Genomic DNA, 26,146 nt, shown 5'->3' with positions numbered 1-26,146 from the left:
CCTTTTTCAAAACACAGTTCAAACATTAATAATTATCAAAGTACATGTCAAGTAAGTACACATTGTTATCCATATTTTACAAATGGGGAAACTGAACAATCAAGGACATAAATTCTGTCTCAAAGTTCTCAGCATAGTTTGACAATTTACTTCCATCCAGGTTCCTGCACACAGAGCTCTTTGTAGGATCAGAACCTAAATTACTTGGCCTAGGACCTGTGGCAAGTATGTGACAGATGTAGGCTTTAGAACTCAGGAAAACTGCCTTAGTTCATACCATTAAACTACACTGCCTTCTGAAACTAGACTTAAACAAACTGTTACTTGCAGAGACTTTTATTAAAAAGAAAAATCTAGGGACTAAAGTGTAGCAAATTTAGATTGAATCACTTCTAGTTTATATATTCATAGTATAATTTGTACTGATAATATTAATTAAAGCTTCCTGCTTTTTAATAAAATCTTGACTTTCTATAAAGCTTTGCCCTATGAAAGTTATAATTTACACAGACCAAAAGTAGAACAGACTTATTTGCTGATTTGAGGGAAAATACCTTTGATTCTTAGGCCCCACTTCTACAAACATCCATGTATGAATAATTTTACAGACATGAATTATCTCATTAACTTCAGTCAAACTACTCGTGCATAAATTTAAAGTGTCTGCAAAATCTGGGATATTAGTCAATGTTTAAGGGACACTGTCAATTTGCATTTTTGATTAATTTAAAAAAATTCAGTGTTCTTACAGTATGTCTAGGAATAGTATGTCCTGATAGTTTAAAAAAAATCCTTTAGAACATATGAATATAGTGGTTTTCCTATTGCTTTCTTTATATTTATCAGAAGGGAGCTTTGGTTGAGCATGGGACCCAGGATGCCAAACATCCTCAGGCTCACTCTTTTTTACCTCTTCTCTTTCTCTTTGTGCTACTCGTTCTGTTTCAGCTGTCCTGTGACTATTATTGATGAGCACCCTTGCAAAGCCCTGGGGAGGGAAAGCACCATTAAGAAAGCAGTCTGTTTATCACTAAGGGTATGTCTACACTATGGGATTAATCCGAATTTATATAATTCGAATTTTGGAAACAGATTGTATGAAGTCGAATTTCCAGAGCGTTGCACTGTGGGTAGCTATCCCATAGTTCCTGCAGTCTCCTCCGCCCATTGGAATTCTGGGTTGAGATCCCAATGCCTGATGGGGCCAAAAACATTGTCACGGGTGGTTCTGGGTACATCCTCCACCCTCCCCAGGGAAGCAACGGCAGACAACCATTTCGCGCCTTTTTCCTGGGTGAACAGTGCAGACGCCATACCACGGCAAGCATGGAGCCCGCTCAGCTCAAGACAGCAGTCATGAACATTGTAAACACCTCGCGCGTTATCGTGCAGTTTATGCTGGACCAGAACCTGCAAAACCAGGCGGCGAGGAGAGTGATGAGGACGTGGACGTGGAATTCTATCAAACCGTGGGCCCTGGTGCTTTGGAGATCATGCTGTTAATGGGGCAGGTTATAGCCGTGGAACACCGATTCTGGGCCCGGGAAACAAGCACAGACTGGTGGGACTGCATAGTGTTGCAGGTGTGGGACGATTCCCAGTGGCTGCGAAACTTTCGCATGCGTAAGGGCACTTTCATGGAACTTTGTGACTTGCTTTCTCCTGCCCTGAAGCACCAGAATACCAAGATGAGAGCAGCCCTCACAGTTGAGAAGCAGTGGTGATAGCCCTGTGGAAGTTTGCAATGCCAGACAGCTACTGGTCAGTCGGGAATCAATTTGGAGTGGGCAAATTGATTGTGGGGGCGGCTGTGATGCAAGTAGCCAAAGCAATCACTGAGCTGCTGCTACGAAAGGTAGTGACTCTGGGAAATGTGCAGGTCATAGTGGATGGCTTTGCTGCAATGGGATTCCCTAACTGTGGTGGGGCGATAGATGGAACCCATATCCCTATCTTGGCACCGGAGCACCAGGGTACCCAGTACATAAACCGCAAGGGTTACTTTTCAATGGTGCTGCAAGCACTTGTGGATCACAAAGGACATTTCACCAACATCAACGTGGGCTGGCCGGGAAGGGTTCATGACGCTCGCGTCTTCAGGAACACTACTCTGTTTAAACGGCTGCAGCAAGGGACTTACTTCCTGGACCAGAAAATAAGTGTTGAGGATGTTGAAATGCCTATAGTTATCCTTGGGGACCCAGCCTATCCTTTAATGCCATGGCTCATGAAGCCATACACAGGCAGCCTGGACAGGAGTCAGGAGCTGTTCAACTACAGGCTGAGCAAGTGCAGAATGGTGGTGGAATGTGCATTTGGCTGTTTAAAAGGTCGCTGGCGCTCGTTACTGACTCGGTCAGACCTCAGCCAAACCAATATCCCCATTGTTATTGCTGCTTGCTGTGTGCTCCACAATCTCTGTGAGAGTAAGGGGGAGACCTTTATGGTGGGGTGGGAGGCTGAGGCAAATCGCCTGGCTGCTGATTACGTGCAGCCAGCCACCAGGGCGATTAGAAGATCACACCAGGAAACGCTGCGCATCAGAGAAGCTTTGAAAACCAGTTTCATGACTGGCCAGGCTATGGTTTGAAAGTTCTGTTTGTTGAAAACCCGCCCCCTTGATTGACTCATTCCCTGTAAACAAACCATCCTCCCCCCTTAAATCACAGCTTACTTTTAAAGGAAATAAAGTCACTATCGTTTAAAAATTATGTATTCTTTATTAATTGATTATAAACATAGGGAGAGAACCAACAAGGTAACCCGGGTGAGGTTTGGGAGGAGGATAGGAGGGAAGTAAAGGCCACTGAAAAAATTCAATATAATGACAGCCTTTTGGTTGGGCTGTCCACTGGGGTGGAGTGGGAGGGTGCACGGAGCCTCCCCCCCCCGCCCCGCGTTCTTACACATCTGGGTGAGGAGGCTATGGAACATGGTGAGGGGGGAGGGAGGTTATACAGCGGCTGCAGCGGCACTCTGTTATCCTGCTGCCGTTCCTGAAGCTCCACCAGACGCCAGAGCATGTCCGTTTGATCACGCAGCAGCCCCAGCGTTGCAGCTTGCCACCTCTCATCTCGAGCATTCCTCATGACCTCACATTCACTGGCATCTTTCCAGTACTTAGATCCGTGTCCTTCCACTCATTCAAATGAGCTCTTTCATTGCGGGTGCATTCCATTATTTCCGAGAACATCTCGTCTTGCGTCCTCTTCCTCTGCCGCCTTATCTAAGATAGCCTTCGGGACGGAGGAGGGAGGCTTGAAAAATTTGCAGCTGGGATGGAAAAAAGGGATGGAAAAAAGGAGAGAAGTTTTTAAAAAGATACATTTTACAGAACAATGCTTATACTCTTTCACGGTGAACAACACTATTCACATTACATAGCACATGTGATTTCAGTACAAGGTCGCATTTTCCATCTTAATATTGAGTGCCTGTGGCTTTGGTGTTAGAGATCGCAGACACAGGTCCGGGCAACAGAATTCGGCTTGCATGCGGCCATGGTAAGCCATTATCTTTCAGCTTCTGCGCCCTCCTTTCCCACATATCAAGCAAAGCCCGTTGACTGCTGCGGTTTTCCTGTTAACCTTCAGCAACAGAAAACAAAATAAACCCCTCCATCCAATTCTCTGGGATGATCGCTTTATCCCTCCCCCCACCGCGTGGCTGGTATCAGGGAAGATCCCTGCTAGCCAAAGGCGAAAAGCTCAGTGCCAATTCCCCCGTCCCTTCCCTGCCCCCCACGCTTGGCTAACTGCAGGGAAGGATTGCTTTTCAGCCACAGGCAAACAGCCCAGTAGGAACGGCCACCTCTGTCCCCTTAATTAAATTCCCGTATTTCAACCAGGTTACCATGAGCGATATCACTCTCCTGAGGATTACACAGCGAGATAAAGAACGGATGTTGCTTGAATGCCAGCAAACACCGGGACCATACGCTGCCAGGCTTTGTCATGCAATGATACCAGATTACTTGCTACTAGCATGGCGTGGTCAAGTGTCCTACCATGGAGGACGGAATAAGGCTGCACTGCCCAGAAACCTTCTGCAAAGGCTTTTGGAGTACCTCCAGGAGAGCTTCATGGAGATGTCCCTAGAGGATTTCCGCTCCATCCCCAGACACGTTAACAGACTTTTCCAGTAGCTGTACTGGCCGTGAATGCATCCCAAGTCCTCAGGGCAAATTAATCATTAAAAAACGCTTGTTTTTAAATCAGGTTTTATATTTTAAAAGGTAAACTCACCTGAGGTCCCTTCCATGGGGTCATGGTCTTGGGTACTGGCTTGGGAGGGTACTTCAGTCAGGCTGAGAAAAAGATCCTGGCTTTTGGGGAAAACGGAGTGCTGTGTGCTCTCCGCAAGCTTGTCGTCCTCCTCCTCCTCTTCCCCGTCCGCAGAATCCTCAGGTGTGGCTGATGAGATTACCCCCGCCTTGGAATCCACGGTCAGAGGTGGGGTAGCGGTGGCGGCAACCCCCCCCCCCCAGAATTGCATGCAGCTCAGCATAGAAGCGGCATGTCTGCGGCTCTGACCCGGAGCGACCATTTGCCTCCTTTGTTTTCTGATAGGCTTGTCTGAGCTCCTTGACTTTCACCTGACACTGCTCTGAGTCCCTATTGTGGCCTCTCTCCATCATGCCCTTGGAGATTTTTTCAAAAGTTTTGGCATTTCGTCTTTTCGAACGAAGTTCTGCTAGCACTGAATCCTCTCCCCATATAGTGATCAGATCCAGTACCTCCCGTACAGTCCATGCTGGTGCTCTTTTTCGATTATCGGCCTGCATGGTTATCTGTGCTGATGAGCTCTCTGTGGTCACCTATGCTCTCCTGTGCTGGGCAAACAGGAAATGAAATTCAAATGTTCACGGGGTTTCTCCTGTCTACCTGGACAGTGCATCCGAGTTCAGATTGCTGTCCAGAGCGGTCACAATGGTGCACTGTGGGATAGCTCCCGGAGGCCAATACCATCGAATTGCGGCCACACTAACCCTAATTCGAAATGAAAATATCAATTTTGGCGCTACTCCGCACGTCGGGGAGGAGTACAGAAATTGATTTTAAGAGCCCTTTATTTCGAAATAAATGGCTTTGTTGTGTGGTCAGGTGCAGGGTTAATTTGATTTAACCCTGCTAAATTCGAATTAAACTCATAGTGTAGACCAGGCCTAAGTAATCACAAATGTGTTAAGGGCTATTTTGCAATGTATTTAAAATTATTCCACATTATTCTATTGTTTTGAGGATGAAGTTGAGAAATATGGCATGGTCATACACTGCAGCTTATTGAAAACCCAACAATTGGATCAACTGATTTGGCTGCCAGCCACAAATGATAACAGTATAGAATATAACCAGCAATTTGTGCTGAAGACAGCATCACAGAGAAGTTTGGAGTGTGTGTCTGCATTACATTCACACAGGTAATATATTCACATTCCACATTTTTGCAGGTATTTCCTTAATATTTTCTTCTTCAGAGATCTGCAAATCCCTGTCAGAACTCAGAAGAAATCTTTTCCCTAGCTTTTTAAAAAATACATTTCCCTCAATCTTGTGACCTCCTCCTCCTCCCTTTTCTGTCTTCTTTGTCCAAATTTCTCATTGGATGCAAAAGCAGCCTTTGTAGATTGGATGTTTTTTAATTGCTTGAGTTATCAGATAACTCAAAAGCATTGAAAAGGGACATAAGGCTTCAAATTTTTCAATAAACTTTTGGACATAATACAGCTGTGCTATTTAGTTCTGTAGCACAGATGCTTCCTACATCAGTGGAAGGGGGTTTTCAATCCACCTTTTTGAGGGGTGGTAGCTAGCTCAATGGAAGAACTTTTCTGTTGATCTAGTCATGTCTGACCCAAGGAGTTAGGTCAACCTAACTATGCTGTACAGAGCATGACATTTTTCACAGCCCTGAGGGATGTACACAAATCAAACTATTTTTTACGCAGAGACCAGGCCTCAAAAAGAGGTATTAATGGCAATCAGATCTCTGTAAGCACTTGGGGTTGTCCTTTGTTTGCTTTTGAAACCATGCATGAAAGATTACAGGTAGCTGAAAAGAAGTGATCAAATAGAAATCCAGCCACCCAGATTCTGAAGTCCAGGAACCATTTTGCCTCAACATTCAAACACTTCTTCTATTTCAGGGGTTCTCAAACTGGGGGTCAGGACCCCTCAGGGGGTCGTGAGGTTATTACATGGGGCGTCCTGAGTTGTCAGCCTCCACCCCAAACCCCGCTTTGCCTCCAGCGTTTATAATGGTGTTAAACATATTTAGAAGTGTTTTTAATGTATAAGGGGAGGGGGAGGGTCACACTCAGAGACTTGCTATGCGAAAGGGGTCACCAGTACAAAAGTTTGAGAACCACTGTTCTATTTGGTCTTCTGTGCAGATCTTACTGTTTGAAACAACCTTCATCTTTCTGCCTCTCACGCTCTCTCTTTTCTAATTTCAAGTAGGATCATCTTTTTCTTCCTTTGCCTATCCTTTTAATTTATGTTGCTCTGCCATTATTTAACTCTAATTACCTAAAGCCTCTTGGGAATTTACAATGGGTATTGCAGATGCTACCCAAACTATCTGCAATTTGTTACAGGACTGAGGCTTCAAGTTGCACTGTACTGAACAAGGAAATAAGAACAACAACAAAAAGAGCCTCTGCTGGGAAAGGGCAGATCTTATGTATTACAGCACCTAGCACGAGGGGGTCCGGGTCCATGTACAGAAATATAAATAAAAATACTCTTCAAAACACCCCTCCACGCCAGAGCTCTAATTCTACTGGTTGCACTACGGCCCAGCTGCTGGCCTAGCCCCGCCCGGCGTGCTGGGAAGAGGACTATGCTGGGAGCAAAAAGGCGCAACATACGAGCCTGGCAGGGAACGAGGACTGCGTGTACCCAGCGCGTGCTGCTGCCTCGCTGCCGCCAACCTCGCCCTTCCTGTGTGTTACTGCGCAGGCGCAGCCCCCGCAGCAGAGGGGGAGTCTGCTTTACGTCATTAGCCAGCGCGCGTTGTGGTGTGACGTTCACACCCTGCGTCGGCTACTAAGTAAACCGCGGCTAGGGGGCGCGCACGTGGGTGGCTGTCCGCATGGAGGCGGCAGCGGCGGGATGTCGCGGCCCGGGGCTGGCGCTCTGCGGAGCTCTCATGGCTGTCAGCGGCGGGAGCCGCTTCCTAGCAGCTCGCTACCAGGAGCCCAGGTCAGTGCGGGCCGCGGGGTCCCGGCGCTGCCCGGGGACGGGGGGAGGCGGCTGGGAGGATGGTGAGCGCGACTCGCCGCCCGGCAGCGGGTGTGTGGCTGGCGGGCGGGAGACGTATCCGGTCTTTAAACCCCCCCCCGTCCAATGGGATGTCTGCGTCGCTCCCCCCCCCCCCCCCCAGGAGTTCAGGAGCATCAGTCCTGCCCCCTTGGCTCCCGATGACATTTCAGCCCCTTTAAAACCAGTTGAGGGTGAATCCCTGGCACGACTGGAGATGAATGTATCTTTCTTAACTGTGTGTAACTTTATTTGACTATTCTGTGTGCTGATTATTCTTATACCTTGCTAATTCTAAATATATTTGGGCATTGTTTAAAGGAATACTGCTGAAGTTAAAGAGGCCTCATCCCCTTGAAACTTAATCACTTTAAAAAGTTGATTATAAGTACTGCCAGGTGTTAGAATATCCTCTGACTCTGCTACTGTTTTTTGTGGTTTTATATCACACTGCATCTAAAATGTTTTTCCCCTGTTGCTAATGAGAGAGAGAGACTCATATATCAGGGGAAATGGTGAAACTGATTATACACATGCTGTTGTCATGCTCAAGGTACATCCCTAATTTGGCAAATGCATACACCCACATACTTAATTACATGTATGTAAAAAGAACGAGGAATATATGTGGCACCTTAGAGACTAACACATTTATTTGGGCATAAGCTTTCATGGGCTAAAACCCACTTCATCGTTAACCCATGAAAGCTTATGCCCAAATAAATGTGTTAGTCTCTAAGGTGCCACAACTACTCCTCGTTCTCTTCACTGATACAGACTAACACTGCTACCACTCTGATATATGTATGTATTTAGTTTCACTGACTTCAGTGGGGACTACTCATGTCTTGCCAATTAAGTCTGAGCTCAAGTATTTGCAGGATTGGGGTCTAAAACTGAAAAAGCAGTATTTCCCCCCTAATTTCTCAAATTTTAGGTATTACTTCTAACCATGGAAGGTTAAAAATTCCCACTTATCTCTTTTTTAAAGTTGAAGGCATTTCTTTTAAAAGGCCCAAAATAAAGCCCTGATAAGACTTAAACATGTTCTGAATAAGTATTATCCATGCGACATTGTTACAATAACAACTACACCACTGGATTACCCAGCAACAATAGAGCCAGCATGCTTAGTTTGTTTGTGTGCTTATTACACCATCCTTCAGTAGAAGGATCTTCTCCCAAGGGCTATGCAGATAGCATGGCAAGATGAGGTAAACAAGCATGCACATGTGGGACAAAGCAAGGCCTTGATTTCTCAATCTCCAGTCACAGGAGTATATGGATATTTGTTACACAAATTATTCATGTACAAAGAATAATATTTTAAGCCTATCGGTCTTTATGATTCCTGGCAGCTTGTACAGAACCAGTTTATGCTCGTCACATTGATTTCTGGAATCACAGTAAATGCCAAAATAGAGATTCAAGAGCGGATGGCAAATACAATTGAGAGACTAGTAGAAGTAAAATATTCACGGTTTTTCACTGTGAAAAAAAAAAAATCAGTTGCTTTCCTATCGACTAGTGGCTTCTGTTTGGTTTGCATGTGGGATATGAGGTGCCAAACTTCAACAACTGGTGAGTAATCTGGGGATGCCTTTGAGGTGCCAGGGGGTGTTGGCAGCAGAGGCAAGGAGACATAATAAAGTATATAATTATGGTGCATTACAAATGAATCAGCACCCTTCATGGGAAAACAGTGATTTTTTTTTTTTTGTTAACCCTTTTATTTCCAGTGCTGATGATCTTTTCATGTATGACTGCATCACTGCAGGCAAGAAGTCTCAAGAAGACAGAGGGTGAGAGATTTTGTATAAACTCTTCACTACCTTTTCGGAGGGTGGATCACTTCCTCTGATGATGTGATGTCAAATAGAATAAAGTGAATAAATTAGGAATGCCTAGTGTTGTGAGACAACTGGCTTAATTTCTAGTTGTGTCTTATTTGTTTCGCTAACTTATGTATTTTTAGTCTTACTCTTGCTTAGAGTGGGTACGATGGTGAAAGATTGTGTAAAAGGAACATGGGCAACTTAATCAACGCTTCTATGTGACTTTTATCTAAACTTACAAGAATTGAAAAGAAATTAGGGTGGATGAGAAATCTATCTTTTAATTGTACTTTGAGCATTGGACAGTACTTTACCTATAGTCAATTCCGATGTTTCCCCTGGATGCTTAGATTTAGATCCTACATCAAGGTCTGCCAGCACAGACCATGGTACATAGGTAAGCAGATATTGATGCAGGATTGAGCCCACAGTCTGTTTCCTCTCATTGGTTTCAGTCTTTTACACAGTAACAGGAGAGAGAAACTTTCAAAATAGGAAAACCTGATTATAAAGCTACAAAAGCTTAGGTAGATATTTAAGTGCAGGTATAGTACTTCAAAGTCCTGTTTTAAAATTACATTTCTAGTTGACTATACCCCTCTAGATATTGTTTTAATTATTTTATTTTGAATAAGTGGAATTTAGATCCAACTTTATAGATTTAGTTTAGGTTGGGGTAGTCAAGCGATTAAAAAAATGAATCACGATTAATCGTGCGATTAATCGCGCTGTTAAACAATAATAGAATACCATTTATTTAAATATTTGGATGTTTTCTACGTTTTCAAATATATTGATTTTAATTGTAACACAGAATACAAAATGTACAGTGCTCACTTCGTATATATATTTTTATTACAAATATTTGCACTGTAAAAAAACAAAAGAAATTGTATTTTTCAATTCCCCGTTATAAGTACTGTAGTGCAATCTCTTTATGATGAAAGTGCAACTTACGAATGTAGATTTTGTTGTTGTTACATAACTGCACTGAAAAACAAAACAGTCTAAAATTTTAGAGCCTACAGGTCTACTCAGTCCTACTTCTTGTTAAGCCAATTGCTAAGACAAACAAGTTTGTTTACATTTGTGGGATATAATGCTGCCTGCTTCTTATTTACAATGTCACCTGAAAGTGAGAACAAGCGTTCGTGTGGCACTTTAGCGTATCTGGCACGTAAATACCTTGCAATGCTGGCTGCAAAACATTTATATGCCCCTTCATGCTTCAGCCACCATTCCAGCTTCCATGCTGATGATGCTCATTAAAAAAAATAACACGTTAATTAAATTTGTTACTGAACTCCTTGAGGAGAATTGTATACCTCTTGCTCTGTTTTACCCGCATTCTGCCATATATTTCATGTTATAGCAGTCTCGGATGATGACCCAGCACATGTTGTTCGATTTAAGAACACTTTCACTGCAGATTTGACAAAACGCAAAGAAGGTACCAGTGTGAGATTTCTAAAAATAGCTACAGAGCTTGACCCAAGGTTCAAGAATCTGAAGCGCTTTCCAAAATCTGAGAGGGACAAGGTGTGGAGCATGCTTTCAGAAGTCTTAAAAGAGCAATACTGCGATGTGGAAACTACAGAACTCGAACCACCATAATTGAAAATCAGCCTTCTGGAGGCATCTGACTCAGATGATGAAAATGAACATGCATTGGTCCGCACTGTTTTGAATAGTTATCGAGCAGAACCCATCATCAGCATCTGGAATGGTGGTTGAAGCATGATGGGACAGATGAATCTTTAGTGCATCTGGCACATAAATATCGTGCGATGCCAGCTACGACAGTGCCATGCGAATGCCTGTTCTCACTTTCAGGGGACATTGTAAATAAGAAGCAGGCAGCATTATATCCCACAAATGTAAACAAACTTGTTTGTCTTAGCGATTGGCTTAACAAGAAGTAGGACTGAGTAGACTTGTAGGCTCTAAAGTTTTACACTGTTTTGTTTTTCAGTGCAGTTATGTAACAAAAACAAAAAAATCTACATTTGTAAGTTGCACTTTCATGATAGAGATTGCACTACAGTACTTGTATTAGGTGAATTGAAAACTACCATTTCTTTTGGTTTTTTTACAGTGCACATATTTGTAATAAAAAATAAAGTGAGCATTGTATACTTTGAATTCTGTATTGTAATTGATGTCAATATATTTGAAAATGTAGAAAAACATTCAAAAATATTTCATTTCAATTGGGATTCTATTGTTTAACAGTGTGATTTAAAACTGCGATTTATCAAGATTAATGCTGTTGGCAGTTTGATGATATGTTTCTCTCTTAAGTAAATATGCTTAAAGCTGTCTGTTCATGAAAAAAACATTTTCTCCTTTCTGTATTTTAGACAGGATGGACAGCCAACAGTTAAAGCAAGTGATGATATTCTTGCTTTTGCCTTCTCCTCATCAGGAGGCTATTTTGCTTTGACTGATGACAACAAACGTCTGGTTCTTTTTCGTACTAAGCCTTGCTGGGAATGCCTTAGTGTCAGGTAAGGAATCAGGATATTGAGTGTCCGTGTATTATAAATTGGAATGACTGCCATTTTAATACTGTAAATATCAGCAGGATTTGGGGCACAGCTATTTGTTACTACTGGCTTCTCCCTCTTTCCTCTAATTTGCTTGAGTGAATTTAACGCTGGTGAAAGTGAGGGGCCAATGTTAAGAGGTTAAGCCGGAAATGGTGTCTGTACTCTACAAGCTTCCCTCTAAAAGTTTTCAATTTTCCTCCATTTTGACTTGCATCCCTCCCCCCCCCCTTTGCAAAAGCCCATTAAAATGTGTACAGCACACTAGCTTTGGGAAGGCAAGCTTTTGGCCAAGGGTATAAGGGGAAAAAAAAATCTCTTCACGTTTTACAAAAAGTATCTTTTGGATATTTAAAAACAGAGCGTCTCTCTCTGCTCTGTGTGAACACTAAATCTTAAAGAACCACACTCTCATTAACCTGAGTACTACTCCAGCTACCGACGTAATCCAAGATAGGCTTGTGGGAGAGAGGATTTTAGGGAGCTTCTGGAGGCTGTTCTAAAAATCTGTCCTTATGTACAAGTTACATATTGCATGCCTTCTCTTTTCTAACCCCCTCCGTTTGACTCTCTCTGTCCACTAGAGGTCCTCCTGTAATAAATCTTTCTCTGCTGATTGTGATGGTTTTCTATATGAAGACACGTAGGACTTTTCAAAAGCAAAATCTTGGCAAATGAAGTTTCTACTTGTACTGATTTCTGAAGAATGCTAGATTCTTGTCCCATCTACAAAGCAGAATGGAACTGTATTTTTGGATTCCCTCCTCGGTTCTACCTGTGGTGTAGATGCTGGACCTTTAGAGTGTCTTGCCCAGTGTCATATAGGAAGTTTGTAGCAGACCTAGAAATAATAGAAAGGAACTCCCATTTTAGTGCTTTAACCTCAAGGTCATCATTCTGTTCTTGTGATTAGGGTTGTATGCAGCCTAATAAATTTAAAGTAACATCAGCTTGCAGCAAAAGCCGATCTTAAAAAGGCATTGAAGTGGTTTTAAGTACTACATCTGCGATTGAGTCCCCTCTCTTCCCCCTCCCCCCGAGTCCAACTTTCTGTCATCTGAAAACCACATTTTCCCATTTAAAAAATGTTTGTTCCCTCTTGCTGTGTTGGTGACCTACACAAGGAAAAGGAGAAATGGAATAATTGCATGGTGCAGTCAAGTGCACAGGTAAACAAACAATGCTCTAATCTCCTTTGGTCAGTCTTCTAAAAAGTAAATATACACATTAGAAATTGAGAAGTGATAAGTTGATGAACTCCTGCATCACTTTCTGATCAATACTTTTTCACTGTGGAAAACCATGGTCAAGGATACCTAATTAGCATATCTGGGTATGTCTACACTGCAATTAAATACCCACAGCTGGCCTGTGCCAGTGGACTCAGGCTCCTGGAGCTCGGGCTAAGGGGCTGTTTATATTGTGGTATAAACATTTGAGCTCCAGCTGCATCCTGAGTTCTGGGACCTTTCCACGTGGCAGGGTCCTAGAGCCCGGGCTCCAGCCTGAGCCCGAATGTCTACATTGCAATTAAACAGCCCCTTAGCCTGAGCTCTTTGAGCTCAAGTCAGCTGGCACGGGCCAGCCGTGGATTTTTAATTGCAGTGTAGACATACCTTCAGAATGTGTGACTGTGTTGCTGGCACATAACTCTGCAGTTTTAGATTACATTTTACTGTGTGAATTTTGATTAATCTCACCACAGAGCCTACTTGTCTCTTGTCATTGTTTTCGAGTTTCTGCTTTAACTCTGGTGAGAGTGAAAACCATTCTATAGAAATATTGCTGCTGTTTTATGCAGTCAGACCCCAAGTCTAGGCCGACTTTAGCCAGAACTATCGTGAATTTTACCTCTGTTTCCTCATGCATCCACTTCTTCTCACTGCCCCAAAGGAATAGTACTGTCCTCTGTCCTGTTTTTGTTGTCTTTAACTCTGAGGCTTACAGGATAATTCCTGGATTTTCAGTTTTCTGCTAGACTGTCAGCCTGGAACCCAGGTGGATTTTGCCAGGAATTCTGTAACATCACTTTCTTCCATTAGGAAACTGGGAATACCAAAAAACAACAATCATTGCATGGGAAGATAACTCTAAAATAAGTTTGAGCTCCGCATTCTGGTGTGAGATGAAATCAATATCAGCTGTTTGTGACAAGATATGTAGCAAGCCTAATACAATGCTGGCACCTACTGGAGAGTCATGAATATACGAGAACTTCTGTTGTTGCATAGCAATAAAGGCAGGGCCAAAAAAAAAAGTCCCATATGTTGTAGAAAGTATCCAGCGAGTCAGCAAGCTAGAAAGTAACCTATTCCTGTACTGGTGCATCCTAAAGCTCTAATGAATTCATAGTTGGTAGCATTTTATAAGCCATAAAGATGTGAAAAACAGCTTACTTTAAAAGTCCTAAAATGACAGTGGAATATATTGAATTAAGCTCTATATAATGCTTTTTCACCCCAGGGATTGTTGCATTTCAGTGGTGGGTGAGGTCCTTTATTTACCCAGGAGTCTTAAGGCATAAATTAATCCACAATTGCACTGAGCAATTTGGATGAAAAGTGATCTGGAAATAAAAAATAATAGCAGCAGCAAGAATTATTAAATTATAAATACAGTTTTAAAGCAAAATAAGAGTGAAATCTGTTTTCAAACTCACCTGTCAATTATCAGGTGGTTGTCCATGATCTTATCTGCCTTATGAAAGTTGACAAAATCATAATTAAGGCTACGATATAGTTAGAGGTCACGGATTCCATGACTTTACCAGACCTCCGTGACTTCTAGGGCTTCAGGAGGAGGAGGTGGCACTGTGCGCCTCTGCCTGCAACTGGGGCTGGATGAAACTAGGACCCTGCAGCTCCAGCCCTATATAGGAAGCTTCCTAGGCTTTGTGGGGGCTGCAGCTGGGGCCGTGCACCCCTGTCTTGCAACTGTAGCCAGCTCTGGAGCAGGGGCTGTGTGTGGCCATGGCAGGGGGCTCAGCCTGACATTCCCCCTCTCTTCCACCCCCCCCCCGGACACCATTCCCCCCCCCCCCCCCCCCCCCCCCCCCCCCCCCCCCCCCCGGTTATTTTTAGTAAAGTAATGGACAGGTCATGGGCTCTGAATTTTTGTTGCCCGTAACCTGTTTGTGACTTTTACTAAAAATAACCATGATAAAATCTTCACGTTAATCATAATCACAAACTAGTGATCCTGTATTGCCTTAAGTGGCTGATATCAGCTGTTGCAAGGGAAACTCTGAACTCAAATCCTGGTGACTAAGTGTACTACAAGTGCATAGCCAAGCCTTTGTCTTATTTCCTGCACATCTTTATAAGAACCTCATAAGGTGCAAAAGGATGAGGGAAGCTGCTGTGTGTAAGGTGCATCTGAGTCTGCTCCCTTTTGTGCACCTTAAGAGCTACACAGTTGGGTATGATGCAAATTTTTCTAGCTATGATGTTCCCAAGGCTCACATCAGAGGGGCTTCCTCTTGCAGTAAGATGCACGAGACAGGGTGTTCTGTCTCCAAATAGGGCCAGTACATGGAATTTACACATGTTGTTGACAAGATATTGCAAATCAGGAGAGCTTCCAAGTCTCCCTCCCCATAGTTTTTATGCACATTTTGCGAGTGTGTTTTTTTTATTTTATGTTAGGAAAGTCCATCCAATTTTGTTTGGAAGATAAGAACAGCCATACCGGGTCAGACCAATGGTCCATCTAACGCAGTATCCTGTCTTCCAACAGTGGCCAGTGCCAGATGCTTCAAAGGGAATGAACAGAACAGGGCAATCAAGTGATCCATCCTCTGTTGTCCAGGCCCAGCTTCTGGCAGTTGGAGGTTTAGGGATACCCAGAGCATTGGGATTGCATCCACATGTTGATTGTGTGAAGAAGTAATTCCTTTTTGTTTGTTTTAAACCTGCTGCCTGTTAATTTCATTGGATGATCCCTGGTTCCTCTATTATGTGAAGGGATAGATAAATAAATAGCACTTCCTTATTCACTTTCTCCATATCATTCATGGTTTTGTAGACATCTATCATGTCCTTCCCCTTGGTTGTCTTTTTCTCCAGTTTGAATAGTCCCAGTCTTTTTAATCTCTCATCATATGGAAGCTGTTCCATACCTTTAATCTGTACCTTTTCATTTCTAATATATATCTTTTGAGATGGGGTGACCAGAACTGCAGGCAATATTCAAGTTGTGGCCATACCATGGATTTATATGGTGGCATTTTGGTAGTTACGCTTATTATCTATCCATTTCCTATTGGTTCCTATTGGTTCTGCCTTTTTTGACTGCCGCTGCACAGTGAGCAGATGTTTTCAGAGAACTATGCAAGATGACTCCAAGATCTTTCTTGAGGGGTAACAGCTAATTTAGACCCCATCATTTTGTACGTATAGTTAGGATTGTGTTTTCCAATATGCATTACTTTGCATTTATCAATATTGAATTTCATTTACCATTTTGTTGCCCAGTCACCCAGTTTAGTGAGAGCCCTTTGGAGAACATTAAGCCTGTATAGTTAAACAAGGAAGTCAGGAAATGCCAAAATTAGGTTTACACGTGCAACTTCCATTATGCCTCTTCATACACGTGCATTACAATAGTCATACATGGTCATTCCAGTGCACTTAATGCCCCAATAACAATTACTTTGGTTTCACCCGCATATCTCTATTCTCTCAAATGAAATATCAAAGAAAAATGATAAGACAAAAACACCATTTCACCTGTAAGCGAACACTTCACAAAACGATCGCTCTGTATTTGACCTCTTAGTCCTCATTCTCAAAGGAAACCTGCACAATGCTTTCAAAAGATGAGTTTGAGAGCTTAATATCTTTAGTAGACACTAAAAATTATGGTCTTAATAAAGACATTGGATTTATGGTTTATTACAACAATCTGTAACTCACTAATCCTTTTTTTTAGTCCTATGACTGCAGAGGCGTTAACAAGCCACTTCACCTTGATGTTCTCTTACAATATGTGTTAACTACTTACCTTAAACAATCCATTCCACTATTCTATTTAGCTGTGACTCGGAGACCTTTCCCAGACATGAAGAAGATAGCTCAAAAGCTTGTCTCTTTCACCAACAGAAGTTGGTCCAAAAATATGACCTCATCCACCTTATGTCTCTGATCATACTGTGACAGATATTGCAACCACATTCAGTATCTGTGGGGACCGTATCATGTTAAGTTTATGAATGTTCTGTGTATCACGGTGGGCAAAGAATTATATTCAACTCCACATGGGAGGGTATCCACAGCTTTTTCAGTAACTAAAAACTCTGTGTGTGGGGGGGAGGGGAGGTGTAGTAGCATAGAAAGGAGTGATTACTGCTGTCCCTTGGATTGTAAACAGCTCGAGAGAAGTGCCTTCCTCTGGGGTGGCTTGCGTATATTCCTCCAAACAGGTATCAGAGTCCCAAGGAGGGAAAAAAGTGTCTTTTTATATAAAAGGCTGAGTTTAAACAGACTCAGGGGACCTCTTTTTGACTCAAATGACCTTTGGTCCAAAGGGTGACTGAACCTGCTTGAGAGTTAGACTGGAACCTAGTGGGGTCTCCATAGGACTGATGGATGATCTCAACTAAGTTTTTAGTACGCATGTAGGTGTTTTGTAGTATGCATGTAGTAACTGTGTGGTCACTGCTGGCTTATGCTGGTCGTAGCCCTTGGAGAGAAAGCAAAGCACAGGGGCTGAACTGAGAGCTTATCTGTAGTGAAGATGCTACTATGCCAATGGGAGAGCTTCTCCCATTAGCGTAGTTAAATCCACCTCCGCGAGAGGCAGTAACTATGTCAGTGGGAGACGCTGTCTACACAGGGGGTTAGGTTGGTATAACTACAGCACTCAGGGGTGTGGATTTTTCACACCCCTGCGTGATATAATTATACCAAAATAAGACAGTAGTGTAGACCTGGCCTCAGTCAGACCTGTTTGCTGGGTTGAATTGCAGTGAACTGCAGCCTAAAGCTCTGATCTGGAAAAAGGAGGGACCTGGGTTTCTGCTCAGAGAGAAGTAAAGACTAAAGACCTGAGACCTGGGGGGACATTTCTGGAGTGGACCATGGATAGTGGGTTAAAGATGCTTTTACCTTGAAACTGACGTGGTGGCAGTGTGCGAGTACTGTGGCGGTGTGAATTGGTGAGTGCCAACTGCAGTGAAAGCATGTACTGTAGGAAAGGAATAGTGAAAAGAGAGAGAAGAAAATGAGTTGTGAACAGCTGAAGAATGCTCAGAAGCTGATCTTGTATGCACAGCAGGGACTGACTTTTTCTGATCAGAAGAAATCTGAGTTGGTGGCCATGCTGCACTCTTATGACTCAAGAGGAAGAGATACCTGCCCCAAACAGGGACTGAATGGCCATGTCAAAATATCTGAATAGCTCTAATCATGACCGTTTTTTTCCTTTCAGGTCTGTTGTTAGAAGATGCACGTCTCTGATTATTACAGCTGCAGAGGATAAGATTCTGGTTGCAGACAAGTCTGGTGATGTCTATTCTTATTCAATAACAGAACCGCAAAAAGCTGGAAAGATTGAGCTTGGGCACTTGTCCCTGCTCTTGGATGTGGTATGTATGTTTATTAATTGGGTTTTCACGCAACCTTTTTCTTTTCCCTTAAAGAAGTTTTAGGACTATGTTATTCCTACGCCAAGTTCATATGACTTTAAAAAAACCCCTCATTTCTTTGTATAAGCTAGACTGAAGAACAGCATCTTTTTCCCTCTGAGTTATTATCCAAATACAAACGCAAGAGGCAGGGAGAACAGTTTGCAGAGGGCATGCAGTGAATAGATCTTCTGTTAGTGTAATTTTTATTAGCTGTTGTTTTTATTACGGAATCATAGAACTTAGAGATGCAATTCACTTGTGAGGTCATCCAGTGTAGTCTGTCAATGTGGCACTGCAATATTTTAGTGCTTAGTCCATTTTTAAACACAACAAGGCTTCCTTTGTGCTCCTTCTGGAGGTTATTGGCTTTGGTAAACTCAACAATATTCCTGCCTTCTGCTACTGCTTCTTTACTTCTTATCAAAAAAGGCTTGGGGCTTGCGTTCTAAATGTAAATTGTGGCTTTCTGCTTGCACGATACGTTCAAAATCATGAAACTAGTGTATTTGGATTTATTGCTTAATCACTAGTTACAAAGCAGCACATCAAAAGACATCCTGAGCTGTCTGTGCTGTGTGCTTATTTTGTGCCAACAGGCGCTGAGTCCTGATGACCAGTATATCCTAACTGCGGACAGAGATGAGAAGATTCGAGTCAGTTTGACTAGAGCGCCACATAACATCATATCTTTCTGTCTTGGGCACAGAGAGTAAGTTTGTGGAGCTGTCCACTGTATTTAAGGGCTGGCTAGAGGAGAGTGGCTCCTGTTTGTGGAGCAATAACTGGATTCTGGGTTAAAGAAACTCCCCAGGCTGTTCTGTTTTAGTCCAGGATACAGTTATAACTTAGTTTGCGGCAAGAACCATCTTTTTGTTGTGTGTTTATGCAGCACCTAGCACAGTGGGGTCCTGGTCCATGACTAATAACTGAGTCAGTATGCGAGACAGAACATAGGGGGAGTTCGCTGTGGGGAGAAGAGGATATAAGCAGGGTTTGAAGCAAGGGAGATCACGGGGGAAGCACAAAGTAAAGGAGATTACAGGGAGCACAGCTCCCTCTCGCCTGTTTAAAAGCAAAGGGAGAGTGCTCTTTCCTTTCCCTGATCTCCTCATTGAGAGTTGAGGTTATGGACTTGCCTGTCATGGGTACCTGAAGAGGAGAGCAGTAGAAGAAAGTGGTGCTTGGTTGGAGAGATTTTAGGGCTCCAATCCTTGCTATCTATTGGTGTCGCAACAGTAGCATTAGATAGGGGAAGAGAAAGTGCCCTATTTGGAAGTCCCCTATCACCTTCTCTAGCTTACAGGAACATTTGTGCTCCCTGCCCCAGTGTCCCCTTTCCAGTCAGGAGGGAAGACAAATACCTAAATAGATTTTTATGGAAAACCTTCTGAAATGCAGGAAATTGCAGTGGTATATCAAAGCCTTCTGCAGAACACCCTGCCTTCCCATTTAGATTTGTTTTGATATTAATATACGTTCTCCATGATGGTCAATAGAGGTTCTCCATTATTCTGGCCTTAATAGGCATAGTACAGTGAGCACCAGAGAAATGCTCCTACATAGCATTGCACAATGCCATGCCCACACACACGCTTCTGCTTGTCTGACTCTGGGGCTACTTGGGGGCACACATGTTTTCAGATGTTTTTCTTCACTTCTTCCCATTCATATGTAATGAGGTATCATCGCACATCATCAGGAACAGGTGTTAAAGGAGAATCTGGAGAGTGGTGCTCTATTGGATACGCTGCAGTCACCTTAGCCCAGTCTAATTTAACTACTGAAAAGTTTTAATAAAGTGCTAAGAATATAGTTAAATTAGTATTAATAAGATATTTAAATATCTTAGGTTAATTAATATCACTTTTGACTGTTGGGAATTTATCAGCATAGATTTGACATTCTTTAGAAGCTGCATAATTTTTAAATTAACGTCAAAGATCTTAAATAGCCTTTGAACTCAAGGCTTTTGTTGTGTATTTACATTGCTGTGTTTGATCTCTGCTTATTGTATTAACAGTTGTATCTTTAATGAACAATAAGAGTTTTGATGTTCAAGAAAGACATTGCCTGTAAGTGGGGGCTATGGTGCCTGGACAAACAACTCATTAACAATTCCACAATAGGAAGGCACTTAATACAATTGGCACAAACACTTTTAAAAATTCATTATTTAAATATGATAATCAGTTGGGGATTCAGTGGATTTCTCACTTGAGTTCTCCTGTTTTTGAATGGTGTATATTTTTATTTAAATTTATTTTTGTAATTGAAATTGCAGCATTATGCCTCCATGCACCTGCAGTTACTGCTTTGTAACGAGCAAAATTCACTTGATATTTTAATTGGCTTTAAATTGTTTATTTTCAGAAGCAAGAATTCTCTCTTTTAAAAACACAAAACCAAAACTCAAACATATGTTCTCACCTGTGCAGTGCATTGACAGCAGCATTTTACATTAATGCACATGACCCCTGGGCTAGTGTGGAACTTTGGAAGTTCTGTGTGGATTCATAAGGACCCTAAGTGGTATCCTGGTGGAAGTTGCAGTATTATAAGCTCCTTAATGTTACTGAGATTCCCAAATGATGCAGCTAATACTAGAAAGGACAGTAGAGAAATAGTTACATGGCTTGGTTGCCCTAAAACTGAGTAGATGGTGCCTTGGATGATCCCCAGCTGCTATGAGGGAACCCTCATGTGCTGATGCTCCAACTTCACTAATTAAAAACAAAATCTATATTGATGTATTTGGGTTTTTTAATTTTATATTTATAATTGATCCATGAGCATGATACAAATATATTTGTAAATCTAATTCCGTGTGCATATTCTGATCTAAATGACTAAAAATGTATTCACACAGGCAGCACTGTCTTCCCCAGTTAGAAGGAGGTCAATAGAATTCCTAGAATACAATAAAGTAAGCACTTCTTGTATTATGTGGAATATCTTTCTAGGAATATTACAGCGATATAATGAATATACTATCTCTGTCTGCCAGTTAGTTTGAGGGGGAAAAGCTACCTTTTTTTCCCTGTAACTTATGACTTTCTATTGCCTTCTTAAAATATATGTAACCTTAAAACGGGTCGGCAACATTTGGCACGTGGCTCGCCAGGGTAAGCACCCTGGCGGGCCGGGCCAGTTTATTTACCTGCTGACGCGGCAGGTTCGGCTGATCGCGGCCCCCACTGGCTGTGGTTCGCCGTCCGGGGCCAATGGGGGCGGCGGGAAGTGGCGTGGGCCGAGAGATGTGCTGGCCGCGGCTTCCCACCGCCCCCATTGGCCCGGGAAGGCGAACCGCAGCCAGTGGGGGCTGCGATCGGCCGAACCTGCCGCGTCAGCCAGTAAATAAACTGGCCCGGCCCGCCAGGGTGCTTATCCTAGCGAGCCGCGTGCCGAACATTGCCTACCCCTGCCTTAAAATATGCTCCCACTATTATATTGGTACTCTGTTTACACTGGCACTATACATAAATGTTGAACTCTTAACTTCTTTCCCTTTAGGTTTGTAAGCAGAATATTTGTAATACCAAACTATCCAGATCTTATGCTATCAGCTTCTGGGGTATGTATTCTGATCCTTTGAAAAAAGTGTCAGTCTTATGAGTCAGACTTCAGTTTTCTGCTTGTTTTGCAAGGATTTGGTTTCTGAAGCGGTGAAAGACTTGCACTTCAGTTCCACTGCCACCAGCATTCTACTCTGGATTTGATCTTTCTATTGTTAGTAAGATAGTGGTGATTTAATCTCAGTTACAGCAATGTCAGTTTCTTATTAGGGAAAACATACTTAGTTCTTAGTCCCCAGACAAGAACTGAAATTGACATTTCTAATTTCTAATGATGGGAGCACTTTCACCATAACAACTTTTTAATTAAAAGTGGAACTCCACTAATTCATAGAAATGTCTGGAATGCTCTGCAAGTTACTGAATGCTGTGAACGGTGTAGTGACCTAAAATGTATTGAAATACTCATCTCAGTGTAGTACTGAGGTTTGGGGTGGAGGAAATATTGGCCTATCTGAATTTGGTCGCAATTATGGTTCGCTGTCTCCGTATTAGCTGGCCCTATCTCCTACTCTAAGTAGGAATCACATTCAAAGATGAGCACCGAGTATTCTGAAGTGCTAAATGACAGTATCTAGAAGGTCCAATTGAACATGTAAAGCCTATTTTTAGTTTAAATTTAATGTTAATTTATAATCGCATTTTAAATATTGTTAATTTTCAATATTACGACCCTTTTTCTTCTTGCCAATGGTCTCCACTTTTAGTCTGACTCACCTTTGTTTCCTATCCACTTCTGATTCCTTATGTCTGCTTATTTTTCTTTTTGTTTCTTGAGATATTTACAAAAATAGCTGTACTGTATTTTTGTGTTCAGCTTCTGTGCACTCAAGGTTTCTTTGTTCCAACGCTTCTTTCTGTGAGGATGTAGCATCAGCTTAATCTGTGCATTCTTCTTGCTTTTCACATCATTTCTAGTTTTATGGGATGGAGAAATCACACCGTCCTCACCAGTTCTTCAGGATTAACTCTAGCTTCAAAGCACTGACAAATTAATTATCAAGGGACTATTCAATAATTGAGGTAGATTAAACATTGGGTGGACCAGCCAGCCATGACAGTTAATGTCCCTCTAACAATTAATAAGCATTAGAATCCCAGATACTTTTATTTAGAGTATTTAAGATGACGTGCTTGAAGTCTTAATCAAACTTCTCCTCTTTGCAAGACTTTCTGAATTGTATGTCATATGGTTGTAGGTAGAGCAAGAGTTGTTTTATCAGTAGCACGACATGACAGCTCCAGACCCAGAAAGAATGAACAATTGGAGGTGATCCCCAGTCCTCTTAGAGAGGGGAAACAATGTTCTCTATTAATGTGTATGCAGCTCAAACCTCCAGTCTAAGTAATACTAATGGAACTGCGCAATGTGGGAGAATACATTCTAGAACTGAAGTCTGTAATGTTGTGGTAACTGTTGTATCTTTTGATTTGATTTCTTCCTATTGCGTGCCCAAAGGTCCTGTATTTTGTTCCCACGCAGTATCTCTCTGAGCAACATCAGTGTTAGTGCTGTCCCCGGCTTTATTTCGTTCGTAGGGAGGCAACTTCAGTGATATTTCCCAGAACAGAAACAATGAGGAGTCCTTGTGGCACCTTTAGAGACTAACACATTTATTTGGCCATAAGCTTTCATGGGCTGAAACCCACTTCATCAGATGCATGGAGTGAAAAATACAGTAAGCAGTATATATAGTACAGCACATGAAAAGATAGGAGTTGCCTTACCAACTTGGGGGGTCAGTGCTAGTGAGGCCAATTCAGTTAAGATGGAAGTGGCCTATTTTCAACAGTTGACAAGAAGGGGTGAATATCAAGAGAGGGAAAATTACTTTTTGTAGTGTTAACAAGGGCAATGCAATCAAGGTCCACCTTAATTGAATTGGCCTCGTTAGCACTGACCCTCCACTTGGTGAGGCAACTCCCATCTTTTCCTGTACGGGGGTGTGTGTGTGTGTATGTATGTGTATGTATGTGTGTGTGTGTGTGTGTGTGTGTATATATATATATATATATATATATATATATATATATATATACACACTGCTTACTGTATTTTTCACTCCATGCATCTGATGAAATGAGTTTTAGCCCACGAAAGCTTTTGACCAAATAAATTTGTTAGTCCATAAGGTGCCACAGGGACTCCTTGTTGTTTTTGCTGATACAGACTTAAAACAGCTACCACTTTGAAACCTGTCCCAGAACAGAGTTTAATCTTAAAGATAACTAAATTAAATGAGGGTCTTCTCCCTCACTGAATTATAATCCAAAGGATTTGGGTACTGTAGAAGGGTGGGTGAGGGAAAAGAGCAACCTAAGAAGAGTGTCATTAAGATGGTGAGTGCGTAGCACATTTACTGTTGTGCTATTTACGAGACACTCAAAATCCACTCATCCAGCAACCTAATTTCCACTACAAAGGAAAAATAACTTTTGTTTGATTGAATAATTTAGAATTGAGCTGAATTATGCATTCATTAAAATGCCCTATCTGCAATTTGAGAACATTTAACCAGTTTCTTTGAGGGTTTAGAATCTCATGCATGAAGTATCTCGAGGAGAAGTATGATTTAGCTTCTGAAGACCATGACTGGCTTCTCTGTGCCAGTGGTTGTGTTAATCAACCTGTCCATTTGAATTTATTCAGGATTGTACTCTGAGGCTTTGGGAATACAAAAGTGGGAAAGAAGTGCACTGCTGTCATCTAAACAGTTTGAATAAGACTGAGGCAACCAAAAATGACAAGGTATGGGTTTTTGATGAGTTGTGTGTTCTCATGCTGTCGTTGTACTCCTGAACCCTGTGGCTTAAAAACAGGTTCTGTTACTGGTTAGTATTAGAACCACTCAGGATGGATAAAAATCAATGATTAAAAAAAAAATATCAAAAAAGCGGATTTTTTATTTAAATTGGATTTTTTTGATAGGTTTTTTTCCTCAAAAAGCATTTTATCTAAAAATATAGTGTTAATTAAGGTACACTATAGCTCAAAGATATCTCATAGTGGAATAGGGATTATAAATTCTAATTCTATAATATGCAACAATATATTCATGTAATGTTTAAGAAAAGTTTTGTAAATGAGTTCTAATAGGTCATGGATTAAGGACCCAATCTCATGGGGTTCCAGTATAGGTTATTTAGGTTAATCTTTTATCTACCCAATGGGACTCAGTGCTCAGTCTAGAAGATATCATCAGTGATGCTTAGTTTTGCAGTTCAGACACTGGATTTGTCTCTCCAGAGATAACATGCTTGTTAACAGCAAAAATGTTTTTAAATAAATAATATATAGCGGTGAGAAATAACAGACCTCAACCCTATTGTCCCTCTGCAAATTTGTGTACACAGAGTCAATCCCTTACCTCTCTCTAAAAGTGCAAAGATTCAAAAAATTTAATGAACAGAAGATCGTTGGGGGCAGAATAGATCTCGACAAGGAGAAGAAGTCTGGAGATACATGTGAGATGGGAGGGACAGGCAGTAGAAACAAAAGTGAAACTGTTTGAGCAGCATATTCCAGAAGTCTTGAGGTCTTTCTGAGTGTAGCCTTCATTGATTTGAGATCTGCCATACCATTCTCTCACAAGAAGGGAAAACCTATAATGGCAGCAGGCCATAAAAGAGACCCAGTTTGGGTCTCCTCTATCTCTGAGTTGTGAAGAATATGTATTAAAGTTATAACATTCAACAAGAATGCACTTTTATGTAGAAATCCATGATTAAATTGAGTCTTCCTGACTAGTGATTTAAATCAAATCCACCCTGGAACCAGCTCTCTTTTATGGTAGTGGGTGGGAGATCCTGTTTTAAGTTTTAGAAACCACAGTTCATAAAGAGTGGGATTTAGGAACATAAACTGAACAGAATTTGTGCTCTTAAGTCATTAAAGGTAGGGTTACCATATTTTGTGCCTCCAAAAGGAGGACACTCCACGGGGCCCTGGCCCCGCCCCCAGCCCCGCCCCAGCCCCGCCTCCTCCCCAAAGTCTCCGCCCCCTCCCCTGCTTCCCGCGAACATTTAATTCGCGGGAAGCCTGGGCAGGTAAGGGGGAGTGTGGGGGGAGGAGGTGCGGCCCAGGCTGGCCCCCCCGGCGGCTCCAGCCTGGGTCGGCTTGGGCCCTGGGGTGCCGGCCCTGGCCCCCGGCCGACCACCCCCGGCCCGCCCAGCACTGCCGGCCGGCCCCCGGCGGCCCAGCGCACCCCCCCGGCGGCCCGACCCCGCGGCCCAGCGCACCCCCATGGCGGCCCGGCTCCCGGCCCGACCCCCTGGCTCCCGGCCCCACGGCCCAACGCACCCCCCCCAT

At 42.5% G+C, this 26,146-nt stretch overlaps 1 protein-coding gene across 2 annotated transcripts in view; it reads left to right on the top strand.

The window, feature by feature from the left end:
- Nucleotides 1-7,025: 7,025 nt before the first annotated feature.
- The window catches only part of WDR4 (WD repeat domain 4), a 31,405-nt gene continuing 12,284 nt past the window's right edge, over nucleotides 7,026-26,146 (top strand). Inside the window, exons 1-7 of one of the 2 annotated variants that reach the window (XM_034753525.1) lie at nucleotides 7,026-7,202; nucleotides 8,999-9,061; nucleotides 11,455-11,601; nucleotides 18,067-18,223; nucleotides 18,862-18,974; nucleotides 21,776-21,836; nucleotides 24,488-24,586. In XM_034753525.1, the coding sequence (XP_034609416.1) occupies nucleotides 7,093-7,202; nucleotides 8,999-9,061; nucleotides 11,455-11,601; nucleotides 18,067-18,223; nucleotides 18,862-18,974; nucleotides 21,776-21,836; nucleotides 24,488-24,586 (750 nt within the window). In that variant the 5' untranslated portion in view covers nucleotides 7,026-7,092. Of the gene's footprint in view, nucleotides 7,203-7,478; nucleotides 7,498-8,998; nucleotides 9,062-11,454; nucleotides 11,602-18,066; nucleotides 18,224-18,861; nucleotides 18,975-21,775; nucleotides 21,837-24,487; nucleotides 24,587-26,146 lie in introns of those variants that run through there. The other variant, XM_034753535.1, reaches the window with a different exon arrangement.

The sequence above is a fragment of the Trachemys scripta genome, chromosome 1 (genome assembly GCF_013100865.1).
Source record: "Trachemys scripta elegans isolate TJP31775 chromosome 1, CAS_Tse_1.0, whole genome shotgun sequence".
NCBI lineage: Eukaryota > Metazoa > Chordata > Testudines > Emydidae > Trachemys > Trachemys scripta.
Note: the sequence above shows the minus strand (reverse complement) of the source record. Positions and strands in the feature narration are given on the sequence as shown.